The 17,351-nt window shown below is 47.2% G+C and overlaps 1 protein-coding gene across 1 annotated transcript; it reads left to right on the top strand.

Moving 5' to 3' along the window:
- Nucleotides 1-77: 77 nt before the first annotated feature.
- On the top strand, nt 78-6,307 carry LOC101321469 (putative testis-specific Y-encoded-like protein 3). The gene has a single exon (XM_073792860.1). It carries the CDS (start codon nt 2,104-2,106, stop codon nt 3,166-3,168), a length of 1,065 nt encoding a protein of 354 aa, XP_073648961.1. The 5' UTR covers nt 78-2,103; the 3' UTR covers nt 3,169-6,307.
- Nucleotides 6,308-17,351: the final 11,044 nt, after the last annotated feature.

Here is a 17,351-nt window from a genome sequence, read left to right as displayed (position 1 = left end):
ACATCTTTAGCATCCAAGGGGATGATGAGTATAGGGCAGACAGTAACAACCTTTCACATTAGCACCTACAAACTTTGCACTTTGATATTAAAGATCTTTGAGGTAAGTGGCATCATGCCACCACTTAATATTTTTGGGTGCAAGAGTCAGAAAAACCAAATTGGCTTAAATGGTGAAATTTCATGTCACTGAAAATGCCAGATGAAGTGCAGTCTTGAGGTTAATATTGATCCAGCAGCTCAAACATGGTTGGCCTTAGCATTCCTGTGTTTGCCCTATCTTGTGCAGTTGTGACTTCATCCTCCAGCCCTTCAAAATGGTTTGTCCCTTTATGTAGAAGAATGCTGCCATAATTCCAGTCATTTTCACACAGTGCTGACCACAAATGGAGAGGGACCCTTTCTGGGAGAGAGGAGTCCTTTATTCACGTAAGCGTCTCCTGTCTCATTGGCCATGATGGCATTGTGTGCCATCCCAAAACCAGTCACTATAGGCCAGTGATGACAAGGCTGAGACAAGGGTTGGAGTAGTTTCTCAAAGGAAATTTGGGGTACTGTTAGGATGAGGAATGGATGCTGGTTGTCCAAGAAAAAAATGTCATCCATTGCCCAAGGCGCACAGCTGGTAAGTGACAGAGCTAGGACCTAACCTTGACCACACTCGTGCCTACCCATTTGGTTCAGACAGACTCTTGAAAGGCCATTATGGCTTCACCTGATGTTGCTTGGCCAGTCTCCAGTGAAGATAGTCATCACTATTCCGGGCCCCATCCTTTGTACTGAGATCCTCCTGTCCAGGGCTCAGACTGAGCTTGCCTTTCTGGGGTCTGGAGCCAGTGTTCATAGCCAAGCAGTGCAAATCACTGCAGAGACCAGCCCAAGAATTTATGGGACGTTAAGTGTTAATGTGTGTAACAGGTGCTTTATGTACAAAGGCAGTGGGCTGGCTGTTCATCTCTTTGGCCTTCTGTTTACTTGACTAACTGTCCACCCCAGTGGGTTGGATCCCTGCTAGGGCCCCAAGAGAATCCACCTTGCCCTCTAGGGGATGCATACCCAGGAGTGGGTCTGGGGGCTCAAAGCTATCTTTTCCATTGGATGGGAGGAAGCTGAAGGCCTTCTGGAGGAGGTGGCAAGGACTTCCAGGTGAGCGGGTGGGGTATTGGGTGTATTGACCTCCATGGGCCACAAGTTTGGGAGCTGAGATCACAGGAGTGCAGGTGCACTTGCAGGATCAGGGCTGCGGGGGCTGGTCCATCCAGGCTCTTACTATCTGTGCACAGACCCTGCACTTCAGACTAGAGTTCACATTTGTGAAATGTCTGGAGCAGAGAAAGGGGTAGCCCCTAGGCCTAGGACGGGGTGAAGCCATGTCCACCCTTCAGCCTGTCAGCCCAGGAAGATCCAGCTCGTTCAGGGAAACCAGGCAGAGGCCCACTTGCTTCCTGGTTGGCAGCATTTGGGATCTTCCCTCGCCCTTAGATCCTTCTACTCAGACCTTGTTTCTGCCTTTCCCCACAAATATTTTGAGCACCTCTGTGTGCCTGACAATTACCATGCAAGTTTCAGTCTAGTCAGCCTCTGCAAAGGATACCTCTTGGGTCCTCTGCATATGCCTGAGTAATTTATCCTGTGAAAGCTGCCCCAAAGCCACAGTCGAGTGTGGGCATCAGCCGACTCCCACCTGTCCACCGCAGATGCGGGGAACAGTAATCGCCTGGCGTGGTGGCTCTGGGGTTGGGCCTGATCCTGGGCGCCTGCTCAGAGCTGCTCGCTGCTTGGTACACCCCTGCACTTCACCCCATTTCCACCGCCGACTCCCAGTTCTGTCTGGGCGCCCGCAGTCGCATCCCCACCGGGCAGCCCCCTGCCACTCCACCAGGCGCCTAGTCCCAAGACAGCCGGGGAACCCTTGCGAATCACATCCGTAAAAGCGTCGGGGCGCAAGGGGCGGGGCGAGCCCCGTAGGAGAAAATCGGGCCTCCCTGCCTACTACCCGCGGTCCCGCTGGGGTCGCTGCCAGCCATCCAGCCGCCCCTCTCGCTGAACCCGCAGTATCGCCCGCGCGCCCCGAGCCCCTCCAGGCCAGAGGCTCCCGCAGGTGATGGCGGACGAGGGTGCGGGGGGCCTGGAAACCGCCGCGCGCCCGGTCACCGCGTCTGGGGCCCAAGAGGCTGGGGGACGCGGGTATCCCGACCCCGCAGCCCGCCCAGGGACCATCCTACCTTCCCCGGGGGGCCGGGAAGCGGCCTCCGCGGCCACTGGCCTGAGCCCAGAAAACGGCCTTTTCGGGGACGGGGGCCCAGAAACCTGTGGCGCAGAAGGGTGGGAGGCTCGGGCTGGAGCCGGCGGGAAGGCAGAGGAAGTGACGACTGGGGAGGGCGCCATCTTCATGGAGGAGGCGGAACGGGAGGTGGGGAAGCAGCCTGTGGGAGAGGAGATGGAGGTGGCCGAGAAGCTGGTGCGGGGGGAGAAGCTGGAGGTGGGAGCGGAGGCGCAGCAAGGCCCGGGGCCCCTGAACTGTGGTGGCCCAGTTGTGGACCCGCTGGAAGCCATCCAGTGGGAGCTGGAGGCCGTGAGTGCCCAGGCAGGCAGGGCCTACCTGCGGCTGGAGCGCAGGTTTGGGCGCATGCACCGGTTGCACCTAGCCCGAAGGAGCTTCATCATCCAGAATATTCCTGGCTTCTGGGTCACCACCTTCCTGAACCACCCGCAGCTGTCAGCCATGATCAGCCCCCGAGGCGAAGACATGCTCTGCTACCTGATGAATTTGGAAGTGAGGGAGCACAGGCACGCCAGGACGGGCTGCAAGTTCAAGTTCAGTTTTTGGAGCAACCCCTACTTCCGGAACAAGGTGATAGTGAAGAAGTATGAGTGCAGATCCTTAGGCCGGGTGGTGTCAATTGCAAGTCGCATTTGCTGGCACTGGGGCCAGGAACCTCCAACTCTGGTACACAGGAACCGGAACACCATCCACAGCTTCTTCAGCTGGTTCTCAAAGCACAGCCTCCCGGAGGCCGACAGGGTTGCCCAGATTATTAAAGAGGACCTGTGGCCCAACCCCCTGCAGTACTACCTGCTCTGGGATAGGCCCCACAGAGCCAGGCAAGGCCTAGCAAGGTGGCCCACAGAGGCCCCTCCTAGGCCCTATGGGTTCCAGTCTGGCTAAGTCCTGCCCTGGGACCTGGCCCCTACACAAGACTCCTTTCTGCCTCCTGGGGACCTGGGCTTAGGCCAGCCATGGCACTCTGCTGTCTGCTTTCTGTTCCATGTACTCTGACCCCTTTGGACTTCAGTGGACTCAGCTCCGAGATTGTGGCCTTCATGGCCACGCTCTTCTGTTTCCATGTAGGCTCCATGCATCACATGACTGTCACATGCCACAGTGTCTACCCAAGCACCCAGCGCTGTGGACAGGTACTACCGTCATCTTCATGGCCCTGGACCTGTCTTTGATCATGGCCTTCCACCCATTTTTTTTTTTTTTTTTGCGGTACGCGGGCCTCTCACTGTTGTGGCCTCTCCCGTTGCGGAACACAGGCTCCGGACACGCAGGCTCAGTGGCCATGGCTCACAGACCCAGCCGCTCCGCAGCATGTGGGATCTTCCTGGACTGGGGCACGAACCCGCGTCCCCTGCATCAACAGGCGGACTCTCAACCACTGCGCCACCAGGGAAGCCCCACCACCCGTTTTTTACATGGGCACCCACAGGTCATCACTAGGAGGACCAGTGCCTCTTTGAGGCCTACTCCTTCAAGGCCACAGCATGCCAGGCTTCATACTTATGCTGACCCCACACCTGTCTGTGGCAAGCTGAGTCTTGTCACCCAAGAGGAAGTGGGTGCATTTGGTCAGCCAGACTTGGACATTCCAGGACCTCAGGACCACAGGCCAGGCTAATGGACTGTTGGGCATCTAGCAGAATGGGCATGGGGTGAGGTCAAGGACATGAAGCAGTGGGCAGTGCATTCTTTGTGATCACACTGCTCTTCTTACCCCTGTGTTGGTCCTACCTCCCGACCTGCTACTGACTTTTGAAGGTCTGTGTCCTACCTGTGTCTGGTCATCGCCCTTCTCATGAGTTTCACCCAGGTTGCCAGCGACCTTGTTGCCTGCTCGCAGGTCTATAAGGACCTCAAGAACTGCCTGTGAACCCAGGTGGGCCACCTGCCAATGCACAAGAGCTCCCCAAACCCCAGGAACTCTGCCACGCTGGCATATCTGGGCATGCACTTAAGGCAGGGGCAGTAACGGAGTCCCTTCCAGAAGCCTACCTTCCTGAGCTCCAGTCACTGGACTCACACAGAACCCAACTCCCCTGTCTCCACTTGTTTTTAGGCGGCCAGCTTGGGGGTGCTGGAGAGGGGGTGTTTCTGGTCGTGAGGCCTTTCTCCACCTGCCGAGATCTCACATGTTTGTTTTTATTTTCTTTAAAGTGATAGCTCAGAAACAAAATAACTGAAGAAGCAAGGTTTTTTACAAACAGCTGAGGAGACAGGCTTTCTTGTGGAATTTGCCTCTCCGATTGTCTCCAGAGAGGGAGGGTTGTCCTCTAGCTTGGCGGAGCTCTCTTTGCCCCCTCTGCTCCAGTGCCCTGTCCCCCTCAGCAACGGGGGACAGCACAGGGCCCCTGAGCAGAGACACCAGGAGCTCCGGGCCCGCAGGGTTAGCACACTGTTTTGTTTCGTGCTGTGTTCTTGGAGACTAACTTTAGCTCCAACTCTACTTTCTTCTCCTTTCGCCGGGTCCAAACCCTCATGGGATCCTGTTAGTACAGGAGCTTAGCCGTGCCCCACTCCTGAGACCCCCTAAGACAGTTTTTTTGGGCTGTCTCCATCTCATTTTGGGGGAATGACCATACCCAGGTCCCTTCCCATGGAAGGGCTTCTCTTCTGCTCCCGAGGACCTGGGGAGACCTTAACACAAAATAAAGGGGGGGCTGCTCTCGGCAGGGGCGTGCAAGAGAAGTTGGAGCCAGCTGGGAAGACAGGGATGGAGGAGGGCCTGCAAGGTGCAGGGAGGGGAGCCCCCGAATCTTCTTAACTTTTTTGATTCACCAACTGATCTTTTAATTTTTTAATACTTTTTTCCTTTTATTTTTTTAAATTTATTTTTATTTGATTATTCCAGTTTCTAAAAATTTTGATGGTCAACCCTATTGAGGAAATTTGTAGTTTTTTTTAACATCTTTATTGCAGTATAATTGCTTTACAAATGGTGTGTTAGTTTCTGCTTTATAACAAAGTGAATCAGCTATACATACACGTATATCCCCATATCCCCTCCCTCTTGTGCCTCCTTCCCACCCTCCCTATCCCACCCCTCTAGGTGGTCACAAAGCACCAGGCTGATCTCCCTGTGCTATGCAGCTGCTTCCCACTAGCTATCTAGTGGGATATGTATGTCCATGCCACTCTCTCACTTCGTCCCAGCTTACCATTCCCACTCCCCGTGTCCTCAAGTCCATTCTCTACGTCTGCGTGTAGATTTTTTTTAAATTAATTTTTATTGGAGTATGGTTGCTTTACAATGTTGTGTTAGCCTCCACTGCACAACAAAATGAATCAGCCATACACATACAGATATCCCCTCCCTTTTGGACTTCCCTCCCATTTAGGTTACCACAGTGCATTAGGTAAGAGTTCCCTGTGCTATACTGTATGTCCCCATCAGTTGTCTATTTTATACATAGTATCAATAATGTATATGTGCCAATCCCAGTCTCCCAATTCCTCCCACCCCACCCCTTTCCCCCTTGGTATCCATACGTTTGTTCTCTACGTCTGTGTCTCTATTTCTGCTTTGCAGATAAGATCATCTATACCATTTTTCTAGATTCCACATATATGTGTTATTATACGATATTTGCTTTTCCCTTTCTGACTTACTTTACTCTGTATAACACTCTCTAGGTCCATCCATGACTCTACAAATGATCCATTTTTATTCCTTTTTATGGCTGAGTAATATTCCATTGTATATATGTACCACATCTTTATCCATTCCTCTGTTGATGGACATTTAGGTTGCTTCCATGCCCTGGCTATTGTAAATAGTGCTTCAGTGAATATTGGGATGCATGTGTTTTTCTGAATTATGGTTTTCTCTGGGTATATGCCCAGTGGTAGGATTGTTGGGTCATATAGTAGTTCTATTTTTAGTTCTTTAAGGAACCTCCATACTGTTCTCCATAGTGGCTGTATCAATTTACATTCCTGCCAACAGTGTATGAGGGTTCCCTTTTCTCCACACCCTCTCCAGCATTTATTGTTTGTAGGTTTTTTAAAATAAATGTTAATTAATTAATTTTTGGCTGCATTGGGTCTTCGTTGCTATGTGCAGGCTTTCTCTAGTTACAGCGAGCGGGGGCTACTCTTCGTTGTGGTGGGCGGGCTTCTCATTGCAGTGGCTTCTCTTGTTGCGGAGCATGGGCTTTGTTGCTCTGTGGCATGTGGGATCTTCCCAGACCAGGGCTGGAACCTGTGTCCCCTGCACTGGCAGCTGGATTCTTAACCACTGTGCCACCAGGGAAGCCCTGTTTGTAGGTTTTTTGATGATGGCTGTTCTGACCGGTGTGAGGTGATACCTCATTGTAGTTTTGATTTGCATTTCTCTAATAATTAGTGATGTTGAGCATCTTTTCATGTGTTTGTTAGGTCTTCTGCCCATTTTTTGATTGGGTTGTTTGCTTTTTTGATGTTGAGCTACTTGCATATTTTGGAGTTTAATCCTTTGTCAGTTGCTTCGTTTGCAAATATTTTCTCCCATTCTGAGGGTTGTCTTTTCGTCTTGTTTTTGGTTTCCTTTGCTGTGCAAAAGCTTTTAAGTTTCACTAGGTCCCATTTGTTTATTTTTGTTTTAATTTTCATTACTCTAGGAGGTGGCTCAAAAAAGATGTTGCTGTGATTTATGTCAAAGAGTGTTCTGCCTATGTTTTCCTCTAAGAGTTTGATAGTGTCTGGCCTTACATTTAGGTCTTTAACCCATTTTGAGTTTATTTTTGAGTATGGTGTTAGGGAGTGTTCTAATTTCATTTTTTTACATGTAGCTCTCCAGTTTTCCCAGCACCACTTATAAAGACAGAAGAGGCTGTCTTTTCTCCATTGTATATTTTTGCTTCCTTTGTCATAGATTAGGTGACCATAGGTGTGTGGGTTTATCTCTGGGCTTTCTTTTTTTTTAATTAATTAATTAATTTTTAGTTTTGGCTGCATTGAGTCCTCATTGCTGTGTGCGGGCTTTCTTTTAGTTGCGGTGAGTGGGGGCTAGTCTTTGTTGCGGTGCGTGGGCTTCTCATTGTGGTGGCTTCTCTTGTTGCGGAACACAGGCTCTAGGCGCGTGGGCTTCAGTAGTTGTGGCACGTGGGCTCAGTAGTTGTGGCTCGTGGGCTCTAGAGTGCAGGCTCAGTAGTTGTGGCACACGGGCTTAGTTGCTCCGTGGCATGTGGGATCTTCCCAGACCAGGGCTCGAACCCGTGTCCCCTGCATTGGCAGGCAGATTCTTAACTGCAGCACCACCAGGGGAGCCCCTGTCTCTGGGCTTTGTACTAATTCTGTGAAAGATGACATTGGTAATTTGATAGGGATTGCACTGAATCTGTAGTTTGCTTTGGGTAGTAGAGTCGTTTTCACAGTATTGATTTTTCCAATCCAAGAACATGGTATATCTTTCCATCTGTTTGTGTCTTCTTTGATTTCTTTCAAGAGTGTCTTATAGTTTTCTGCATACAGGTCTTTTGCCTCCTTAGGTAGGTTTATTCCTAGGTATTTTATTCTTTTTGTTGCAGTGGTAAATGGGATTGTTTCCTTAATTTCTCTTTCTGCCCTTTCATTGTTAGTGTACAGGAATGCAAGAGATTTCTGTGTATTAATTTTGTATCCTGCAACTTTACCAAATTCATTGATTAGCTCTAGTAGTTTTCTGGTGACATCTCTTTAAATTAGAAGAACGCATAACAGAACACTACAATTTTAGAGGTTCCCTCAATCCAGGTATGACTTTGGGTATGTAGAAAGTTTATGCTCTGTTTTACATTTCACTGCTTTGTTTGTTTGTTTTTGTTTTGTTTTGTTTTGTTTTGGTCATGCGGTATGCAGGATCTTAGTTCTCCAACCAGGGATCGAACCCATGCCCCCTGCAGTGGAAGCATGGAGTCTTAACCACTGGGCCACCAGGGAAGTCCCTCATTTCGCTGCTTTTAAGTCAGCTCCGATGCATCCCCTTCTGCATTTCCATCCACTGGGGAAATTGAGCTGTCCAGTCCTGCTTGTTGCTTTGAGCTGAGAACATTTACCAAGAATATCAGTGTAATTTTTCTACACCATTTGGAAACCTATGTGGCTATTCGTGATTGTTATTAAGTTGTTGTGGCTGTTAATATAACCCTGAACTTAGAAGTAGTTTGAATAAGGTGGTTTTGTAGGACTTAAGACTAGAAATTGTTACCATATTCTGTGAGGATAACCTCCGAAAAGAAATCTGTAACTCTGATGGTCTTGATGACCTGTGTCCCAGTGGCGGTGTTGTAATGACATCGCTGTAACTGACATCACTGCTTCTAGACAGAGAAACAGTCATAAGGTGGCTTTGTCCAATCAGAAGAGGATTCATGGCACTTTGTCTTCTATTGCTTGAAGAAAAAATAAAAACTTTTCGGTCTGGGGGGAAAAAAAAACCTCAGATCATGTTACTCCCCCATCCAAAACCCTCCATTGACAGAAAAAAAAATCCTAATTCCTTATTGTGGCTGACAGATTCCAGCATTTTCTGGTCCCTGCCAACATCTCCCCTCGATCTTCCTTTGCTTCCCCCATGCTTGCCTCTAAGCTGCTCATTAAACACACTAAGCACATTCCGACCTCAGGGGTTTCGCACTTGCTTTTCTGGCCCCAAACGCTTCTCCCGAGGCCCTTCCTGCCCAGCCTGTCTAAAGTCATTCTCTGCCCCTCGGCATTGCTTCTCCCCTTCTCTTCCTGATTGCCTCCATGGCACTTGTAACTCTGAAGTGATCTTCGTTTTCTTCTTTTCCTCTCCCATCTAACGTGTGTCAGGAGGACAGGGACCTCTCAGTCTGCTGCTTTGCCCCACGTGCACCTCAAAAATTACTTGTGTGAAATGAATGACTTTAGCCAAATGTGTCAGAGTATCGTGCTCTGCCCTGCCAACGTGGTTGCTGCCCAAAGGATTTCAGTTGGGCAGAGAAGTGTGGGGACAATGAAGGGTGACCATGTAATTTGTCCTTAGCTAGAACACATCTGGGAGTGAAAGGGACACTACTAATAATTACACCAGGACAAGAGGCCTAACTGGTACATAACAGTCACCCCAAAGAGACAGAACCCAGCTAAGTCCAGCTTGGCATACAGCTCTTCCCAGCTGTGTATGATGTGGGATCAGAGGGTAGAGACTTCTCTGAAGCCAGGACACTGGAGCTGGGCTTTGAAAAATGGGCGGTAGTTTAGAAATTGGGCCTGAAAAAGGAAATTCCTGACAGAGCAAACAGTGTGACCAGAGGCGCTGGGATAGAAAATGCATGATGTGTTTAGGGCACAACATGTGCCCTGCGTGTGGCCGCTTGGAAGAGGCAAGCCTAGATGGGTAGGTTCAGGCTATTTTCTGGAAACAGGACCTCTGAATGCAAAGCCAAAGCATTGTCCTGTAGATAGTGGGGAGGGCTATCAGATGTGGTTCAGAGGTGGGAGAGCTCATGGGGCAGCTGGAGGCAAGGCAGGGGTCAGTGTCTGCAACTCCCGCTCTCCAGTACCTTCAGTTTGAATCTTTTCCATCTATCCAGGCTGCAGCTCTTCCAGGAAGCCCTCCATGATTGCCCTAGCCCACCACAATCTCTGCCACCTCCCAAGTAGACTGAGAACCCAAAATTGGCACACCAGTGCCTGGCTGGGCTGCACCCTCTGGGGTTCTCTTTTGTGCTGTCCCAGATGCTCCCAGGGGATTCAGGGCGAGCCTGAAGTGGAGGCGGCCTGGCGATTCTGGAAGCCAGTGCCCCATGTGGTTTGCCTGCCCTGCGCCTGGTGTTTGGCAGGTGCACTTTGGCTCCTGCAGCCCAAATTGGGGCCCAGCTGCATCCTACACGTCCTTAGGCCTTTGACAGTGGTGCTTACCCAGACAGGTGCTCACTTGATCTTCCTGCTGCGTGGCCAACAGCACACCTCCTTCATGCCGTGACTGGCCTCGGTGGGGGGCCTTGGCAACCGTGGGTCTTGGCGCTCTTCTGGGGCCTGAGTCTCGTCCTCAGAACCCACTCCTGCTTGCTCATTTATTCGGGTCCTGAGTCATTTGTTTATCCACGCATCTTAGCGTCCTCCGTACCGGATGTTGGGGGCGCAAGATGACTCTATTCAGGTTTCTGCTCTCAGTGAGCTCAAGAGCCTGAAAACAGTGATAATAACCCCTGACGTTTAGTGAACACCTACTGTGTACAGGGAGCTCACACGGATACAGCAGCCAGAGTGGTTCTTTAAACCTACGTCGGGTCATGTCTTTCCTCTGCTCCAAACCCTCCAACGGCTCCAATCGCACACAAGAGGGAAAGCCAACGTGCTCCTCGTGGCCTGCAAGACCCTCAAGATCTGACCTTATCACCTCTCCAACCTCATCTCCTCCACCTCTCCCTCCAGATCGCTTTCCAGTGACACCAACTCCTGTTAGTCTTCAAACCTGGCTCAAACCTTTGCTTGCGCTTCCCTCACCTGGAACCTTCTTCTCCTGATATCTGCACGGCCGACTCCTTGATTCATTAAGGTTTCTCAGCTCATCTGTTACAGTTTCACCTCCTGAGGGAGGCCGTTTTTGACCACCCTTTCCGAAAAACACCCTGACAGTCCTCCTCCCGGTTCTCTGATTTGGATTTTGTTATAGCGCTGACAACCCCTTACGTTAGATTGCATATTGATTTATTGATCTGCCGTTTCCTCTGCACTCATGGGGACTTTGTCTTATTCACTGCTGAATACCCCTCACCTAGAGTAGCACCTGGCACAGTTGGGGGCTCAGGAACTCTTTGAGGAATGAATGCTTCACACGCTCGAGGTTCAGGAAGCTCTCACAGGTGGGCAAGGGGAAGACGATCTCTAAGGATAGGAGCTCTGTATGGCCCGAAGGCAGCCATTTTCCAGGCACTCTCTGGAGTTGAGGTGATGTCTCTGGGCCCATTCCTGGTCCCTCCTACAGAGATATGGCCGCCTGGCTTACACATGCTCCAAGGGTGGAGGAAGGAGTTCAGGGCGAGGAGGGTCTTCCTGCTCTGGTGTGACAGACACGAGCCTATGCTCTCAGAGGTCTGCCCTGTTCCGTTGTCCTGGGAAGGAACTTTGGACAAGTTCTTTTCAATCAGAATGAATCTGTCTAGAAACTATAGCAATTAGTTGTTACCTATAACCGCCCTGATTACAGCTTGGGGGACTTTGATATTTTCTCCCAAGGACATGATTTCAGCACAGAGATGCAAGTATGTCTGATATCCGCTTGCCTTTGCTTAGCAGGAGAACTAAACGCTAACTTGGGCCAGTGAACTTCGAGGCTCCCACCTCACAGGCCCCACCATCACAGCTGACTCGACCTCAAGGGCAGGGGCTGGGGTGGAGCAGGCACTAGCCGGAAGGCTGATAGGCCGGCATGCTCTTGATTCCCCACTGTGTGGCCTTGGACACATCCTTTCATGGCTCTCAGCCCGAGTTTCTCACCTAAAGGAAAACTTGGAAATTCTTTAGCGGGAGGAAAAAGTCCCTTCAGGTGTCTCCCCCTCCCCATAAGCCTGCAGCCCTCCAGGTGGCCAGTTCAGTGACAATGCTTTTGGTTGCATCTAACAGAAACTCTAATTGACTTAAACAAGAGAATTTTTTCCCCTTACGTGAACATCCAGAGGTCAGGTGGGCTTTGGGGCTGTTTGAATCAGCAGCTCAATGATGTCTGCAAAGACTTGGGCCTTCTTCTCTGATCTGCCATCCTTCCTGTTGGTTCCATTCTCGGGTTGGTACCAAGATGGTAGCAGTAGTTCCAAGGGTAACTTCGGGATATGGCAACTCCAGAGAAGGCAGATTGTGTCTTCCCATGACTTGCTTAAAATGGAAGAAAACTTTCCCAGAAGCCACTTTAGACTTTCTGGGTTCCGCATCTAATCGGCTAGAACTGGGTAACAGGTCTGCTCTTGAATCAGTTATCGGTGAGGGGGAACATGGTACTGTGACTTGCTTGGACCAAACATCAGGGGTAAACTGGGTGTCTGTCCACAGCGTCCAGTGGGGTGGTTAAGACTGTCATCTCTAGGAGCTGCAGTTATAATTCAGCTCTCCTGTGGGGCCCTAGATAGCACTTTCACCCTGCAGTGGCCTCAGGGTTAGAGGGCGCAGACTTCTCGGCTAGCACACGTTCAATCGCACAGTTTCTCGGCCTAGAGCATTCTTAGGTGCAGCCAAGTCACTGCCAAGCTTAGATTGCCAGGAATTAGGCCCTTTAGACTCACCATCCATGGGTGAGGAGGGAGTAACCGATTAAGCAGCTACCATGAGTGACCCTTTCATGTAACAGGACTCACACAGCCCTTCAGAGACCCCGTGATCTTACAGGTTAAAAAAGGGAGCAGCAGAGACTTCTGTTTTTAGCCAAGATGAAAAAACAGGTAAGATTTATCCTCCCACCTGCAACTACCAGAAAAACTACATATATGAAACAGTGGTTTTCAAGGCTTTGGACATTGATCAATAAAGGACAGTAATCCCAGACAGATGGGAAACAAGTGAGGTAAGTTCCATGACTGCCTAGCTCACTTCCTTGAGAGAGTTTTCAGGCTGCAGCATAAGGAGGGGGACTGAAGTAGAGCCGAGTGCCCTCCCTGAGATGGTGCCGAGAGTCTGGAGACCAATGTGACAAGGGTTCAGAAATGGGCAAAAGATCTGAACGGACATTTTTCCAAAGAAGACAAACAGGTGGCCAACAGGTACATGAAAAGATGCTCAATATCATTAATCATCAGGAATATGCAAGTCAAAAACCACAATGAGAGATCACTTCACACCTGTTAGAATGGCTATTATCAAAAAGACAAGAAATATTGGTGAGGATGTGGAGAAAAGGGAAACTTTGTGCACTGTTGGTAGGAACGTAAATTGGTGCGGCCACTGTGGAAAACAATATGGAGGTTCCTCAAAAAATGAAAAATAGAACTACCATATGATCCAGCAGTTCTACTTCTGGGTATTTATCTAAAGAAGATGAAAACACTAACTCAAAAAGATGCACCCCTATGTTCCCTGCAGCATTATTTACAATAGCCAAGATACGGAAACAACCTAAGTGTCCATCGATGGATGAAGAGATGAAGAAATTGTGGTATATATACACAATGGAATATTATCCAGCCATAAAAAATGAAATCACCATTTGCAACAATATGGTTGGACACTGAGGACATTATGCTAAGTGAAATAAGTCAAAGAAAGACAAATACCATATGATCTCTCTTGTAGGTGGAATCTAAAAAAAGAAAAACAAGTAAAAACAAACTCATAGATACAGAGAACAGATTGGTGGTTGCCAGAGGTGCAGGGGGTGGGAGAAATGGGTAAAGGGGATTAAAAGGTAAAAAGAAAAAGGGGGAGAGAAGGGGAGGGGAGATGAGTGAGAGAGAGAGAGAGAGAGAGAGAGAGAGAGTTCTCAGAATACAGAGAGCCAGAGAGAGCTGTGCAAGGAGAAACCCCTGGAGCTCTGCATAGGGTCCCCTGAAGTATTCATTAGCATACTGATCAGCACAAGTGTGCGAGGAAACTACCTGAGGCCAAGTAAAGAACCAACAGGAAGAATGAAAGGGAATAGTCCTTAGTGCTCACATGAGTGGGGAATAGTGTCTATTCCCACCAGCCATGGCACTGGGGAGAATGTCATGGTATATACAGAAGAATACTCAGAAAGGTCTTGCCTCGATAGTGGCCAATAATTAGCCCTAGAAAAAGCACTGCTCTGAAATTGCCTAAACAATCTATGAGTAAGACCCAAAAGGATTAAACTGTTTCCAAGTAACTTAACTGTCCCAGAACAAAGCTCAAGAGGATTTACAGGATTACAAAAATATCCAGCCCCCAACAAGGTGAAACTCACAACGTCTGGCATTCAATCAAAGCCCGTCAAGCCTATAAAGTGGCAGGCAATATGATCCACAATGAGGAAAATAAGCAATGAAAACCAACCCACAACTGAAATAGATGTTCAAATGAGCAGATAGAGGCTTCCCTCCTGGCGCAGTGGTTAAGAATCCACCTGCCGAATCCAGGGGACACAGGTTCAGAGTAACCCTAACCTAACACAAGCCACAACTAGACCTGGTGCAGCCAAAATAAATAAATATTTTAAAATAATAAAAAAAATTTTTTATTTGCAGATCAAATGATATTCTACATAAAAAACCCTAAAGATTCCACAAAAAACTGTTAGAACTAATCAATGAATTCAGTAAAGTTGCAGGATATAATCACAATACAAATAATACAATAATACAAAAATCTGCTGTGTGTCTATACACTAATAGCAAAAAATCACAAGGAGAAATTAAGAAAACAATCCCATTTACAACTGCATCAAATATAATAAAATACCTAGGAATAGATTTTTTTTTACATCTTTATTGGAGTATAATTGCTTTACAATGGTGTGTTAGTTTCTGCTTTATAACAAAGTGAATCAGTTATACATATACATATGTTCCCATATCTCTTCCCTCTTGCGTCTCCCTCCCTCCCACCCTCCCTATCCCACCCCTCCAGGCGGTCACAAACCACCAAGCTGATCTCCCTGTGCTATGCGGCTGCTTCCCACTAGCTATCTACCTTACGTTTGGTAGTGTATATATATATAAATTTTTTTTTTAATTTTAAAAAATGGGTAAGGACCTAAATAGACATTTCTCCAAAGAAGATATACAAATAGCCAGTAAGCACTGAAAAGATGCTCAACATCACTAATTATTAGGTAAATGCAAATCAAAAACACAAGATACCACTTCACATTCACTAGGATTGATGGGTATTTTCTTTTTTTAAAACAAATTTATTTATTGATTTTTGGTTGCATTGGGTCTTCGTTGCTGTGCGCAGGCTTTCTCTAGTTGCAGCAAGTGGGGGCTACTCTTTGTTGCAGTGCGTGGACTTCTCATCGTGGTGGCTTGTTGCAGAGCATGGGCTCTAGGTGCGTGGGCTTCAGTAGTTGTGGTATGCGGGCTCAGTAGTTCTGGCTCACGGGCTCTAGAGCGCAGGCTCAGTAGTTGTGGCGCACGGGCTTAGTTGCTCCGCGGCATGTGGGATCTTCCCGGACCAGGGCTTGAACCCGTGTCCCCTGCATTGGCAGGCGGACTCTTAACCACTGCACTACCAGGGAAGTCCCAGGATGGGTATTTTCAAAAAACAGAAAATAACAACTATTGGTGAGAATGTAAAGAAACTGAAATTTTCATGCATAGCTGGTGGGAATGTAAATGATACAGCCACTGTGGATAACAGGATGGTGGCTTCTCAAAAAAATTAAACATAAAATTACCATAAGATCCAGCAATTCCACTCCTAGGTATATACCCAAAATAACTGAAAGCAGGGACTTGAACAGATATTTGTACACCAGTGTCTACAACAGCATTATTCACAATAGCCCAAAGGTAAAAACCACCCAAATGTCCACTGGTGGGTTAATGGATAAGCAAAATGTAGTATATACATACAATGGGATATAAAACCTTAAAGGAGTGAAATTCTGACACATGCTACAATGTGAATGAACCTTGAAGACATAGTAAGTAAAATAAGCCAGACACAAAAGGACAAATATGTCCTGATCCCACCAGAGTAGTCAAGTTCATAGAGGCAGAAAGTAGAATAGTGGCTACCAGGGGCTGGGGGGAGAAAAGAACGGGGAGTTAGTGTTTAATGCATAAACAGAGTTTCAGTTTGGGATGATGAAAAAGTTCTGGAGATGGCTGGTGACCACACATTTGTTGCACAAATTATGTTGCACAATTTGTGAGTCTACTTAATGCTTCTGAATTGTACACTTTAAAACAGTTAAAGTGGTAAATTTTATGTATACTTTACACAATAAAAAGTTAGGTAGAAATATATAAAAAGAAAAGACCTAAATCAAATTGCTAGAGGTGAAAAAGATGATGTCTGAGACGAAAACCACTGGATTAGTGGCAGAGTAGACATGGTACAAGATTAGTGAATTTAAAGGAACAGTAATAGAAACTATCCAAAGTGAAACATAGAAAAAAGAATTAATGAAATGAGCATCAGTGGATGGGACATCAGTGGTGAAACAACTTCAAGTAGTCTAACCTATGGGTAATCAGAATCACAGAAGAAAGTTGGGGGGGAGAAAAAATATTTGAAGAAACAGTGACCTAAAAACTTTCCAATCTTACTGAAAACAATAAACGCACAGTTCTAAGAAGCTCAATGTACCCTAAACATAAGAAATATGAAGAAAACTATACCAAGGCATCCATAATCAAATAGCTCAAAAACCACTGACATAGTAAAAGCAGTCATAGAGAAAAGACTTGTTACATACGGGGGACAAAGAGAAGGATATCAGCTCTGTTGTTGGAAGCAACGCAAGCAGTAAGAGAGTAGACTAACATCTTTAAAGTACTAGGAAACAAAAAAATTTGTCAACCTAGAATTCTATACCAGCAAAAATATCTTTCAATCACAAAGCTAAAACTGAAATATTTTGGACATACAAAAACTGAAAGGGGACTTCCCTGGGGGTCTAGTGGTTAAGACTCCATGCTTCCATTGCAGGGGGCACAGGCTTGATCCTTGGTTGGGGAACTAAGGTCCTGCATGCCATGTGGTGAAAAAAAAAAAAAAGCTGAAAGAATTCATCATCAGCAGATCCTCACTACAAGAAATATTAAAGGATATTAAAGGATGTCTTTTAGGCAGATGGAAAGTCGTACCAGATGGAAATTTGTGTCTACACAAAGGAATGAAGACCACTGGAAATAATAACTACCTGGGTACATATGTAAGATTTTTTCTTATTACTTAAGCTCTCAAAAGACAACTGTTAAAAAAAAAAGACAACTGTTTAAATAAAAATAGCAACAGTATATTGTGGGGTTTATAACATATGTAAAAGTAAAAAAGGAGTGACAATCGAAATATAAAGGCTGGTAATGGAGAAATGGAAGTATACTATTGTATGGTTCTTATACTGTATGTGAAGTGGTATAATATCACTTGAAGGTAGACTGTGACAAGTTAAAGATATACACTAGAAACCCTAAAGTAATTACTGAAATATCCAGAAAAAGTTACAGTCAATAAGCCCATGAAGGAAATTAAAG

The sequence above is a fragment of the Tursiops truncatus genome, chromosome 15 (genome assembly GCF_011762595.2).
Source record: "Tursiops truncatus isolate mTurTru1 chromosome 15, mTurTru1.mat.Y, whole genome shotgun sequence".
NCBI classification, from domain to species: Eukaryota; Metazoa; Chordata; class Mammalia; order Artiodactyla; family Delphinidae; genus Tursiops; species Tursiops truncatus.
The sequence above is the reverse complement of the archived record's forward strand: the minus strand, read 5'-3'. Positions and strand labels throughout refer to the sequence as shown.

What these genes read in the sequence shown, in the direction of transcription:
- LOC101321469 (XM_073792860.1), top strand. Translation starts at nt 2,104, where the DNA reads ATGGCGGACGAGGGTGCGGGGGGCCTGGAAACCGCCGCGCGCCCGGTC.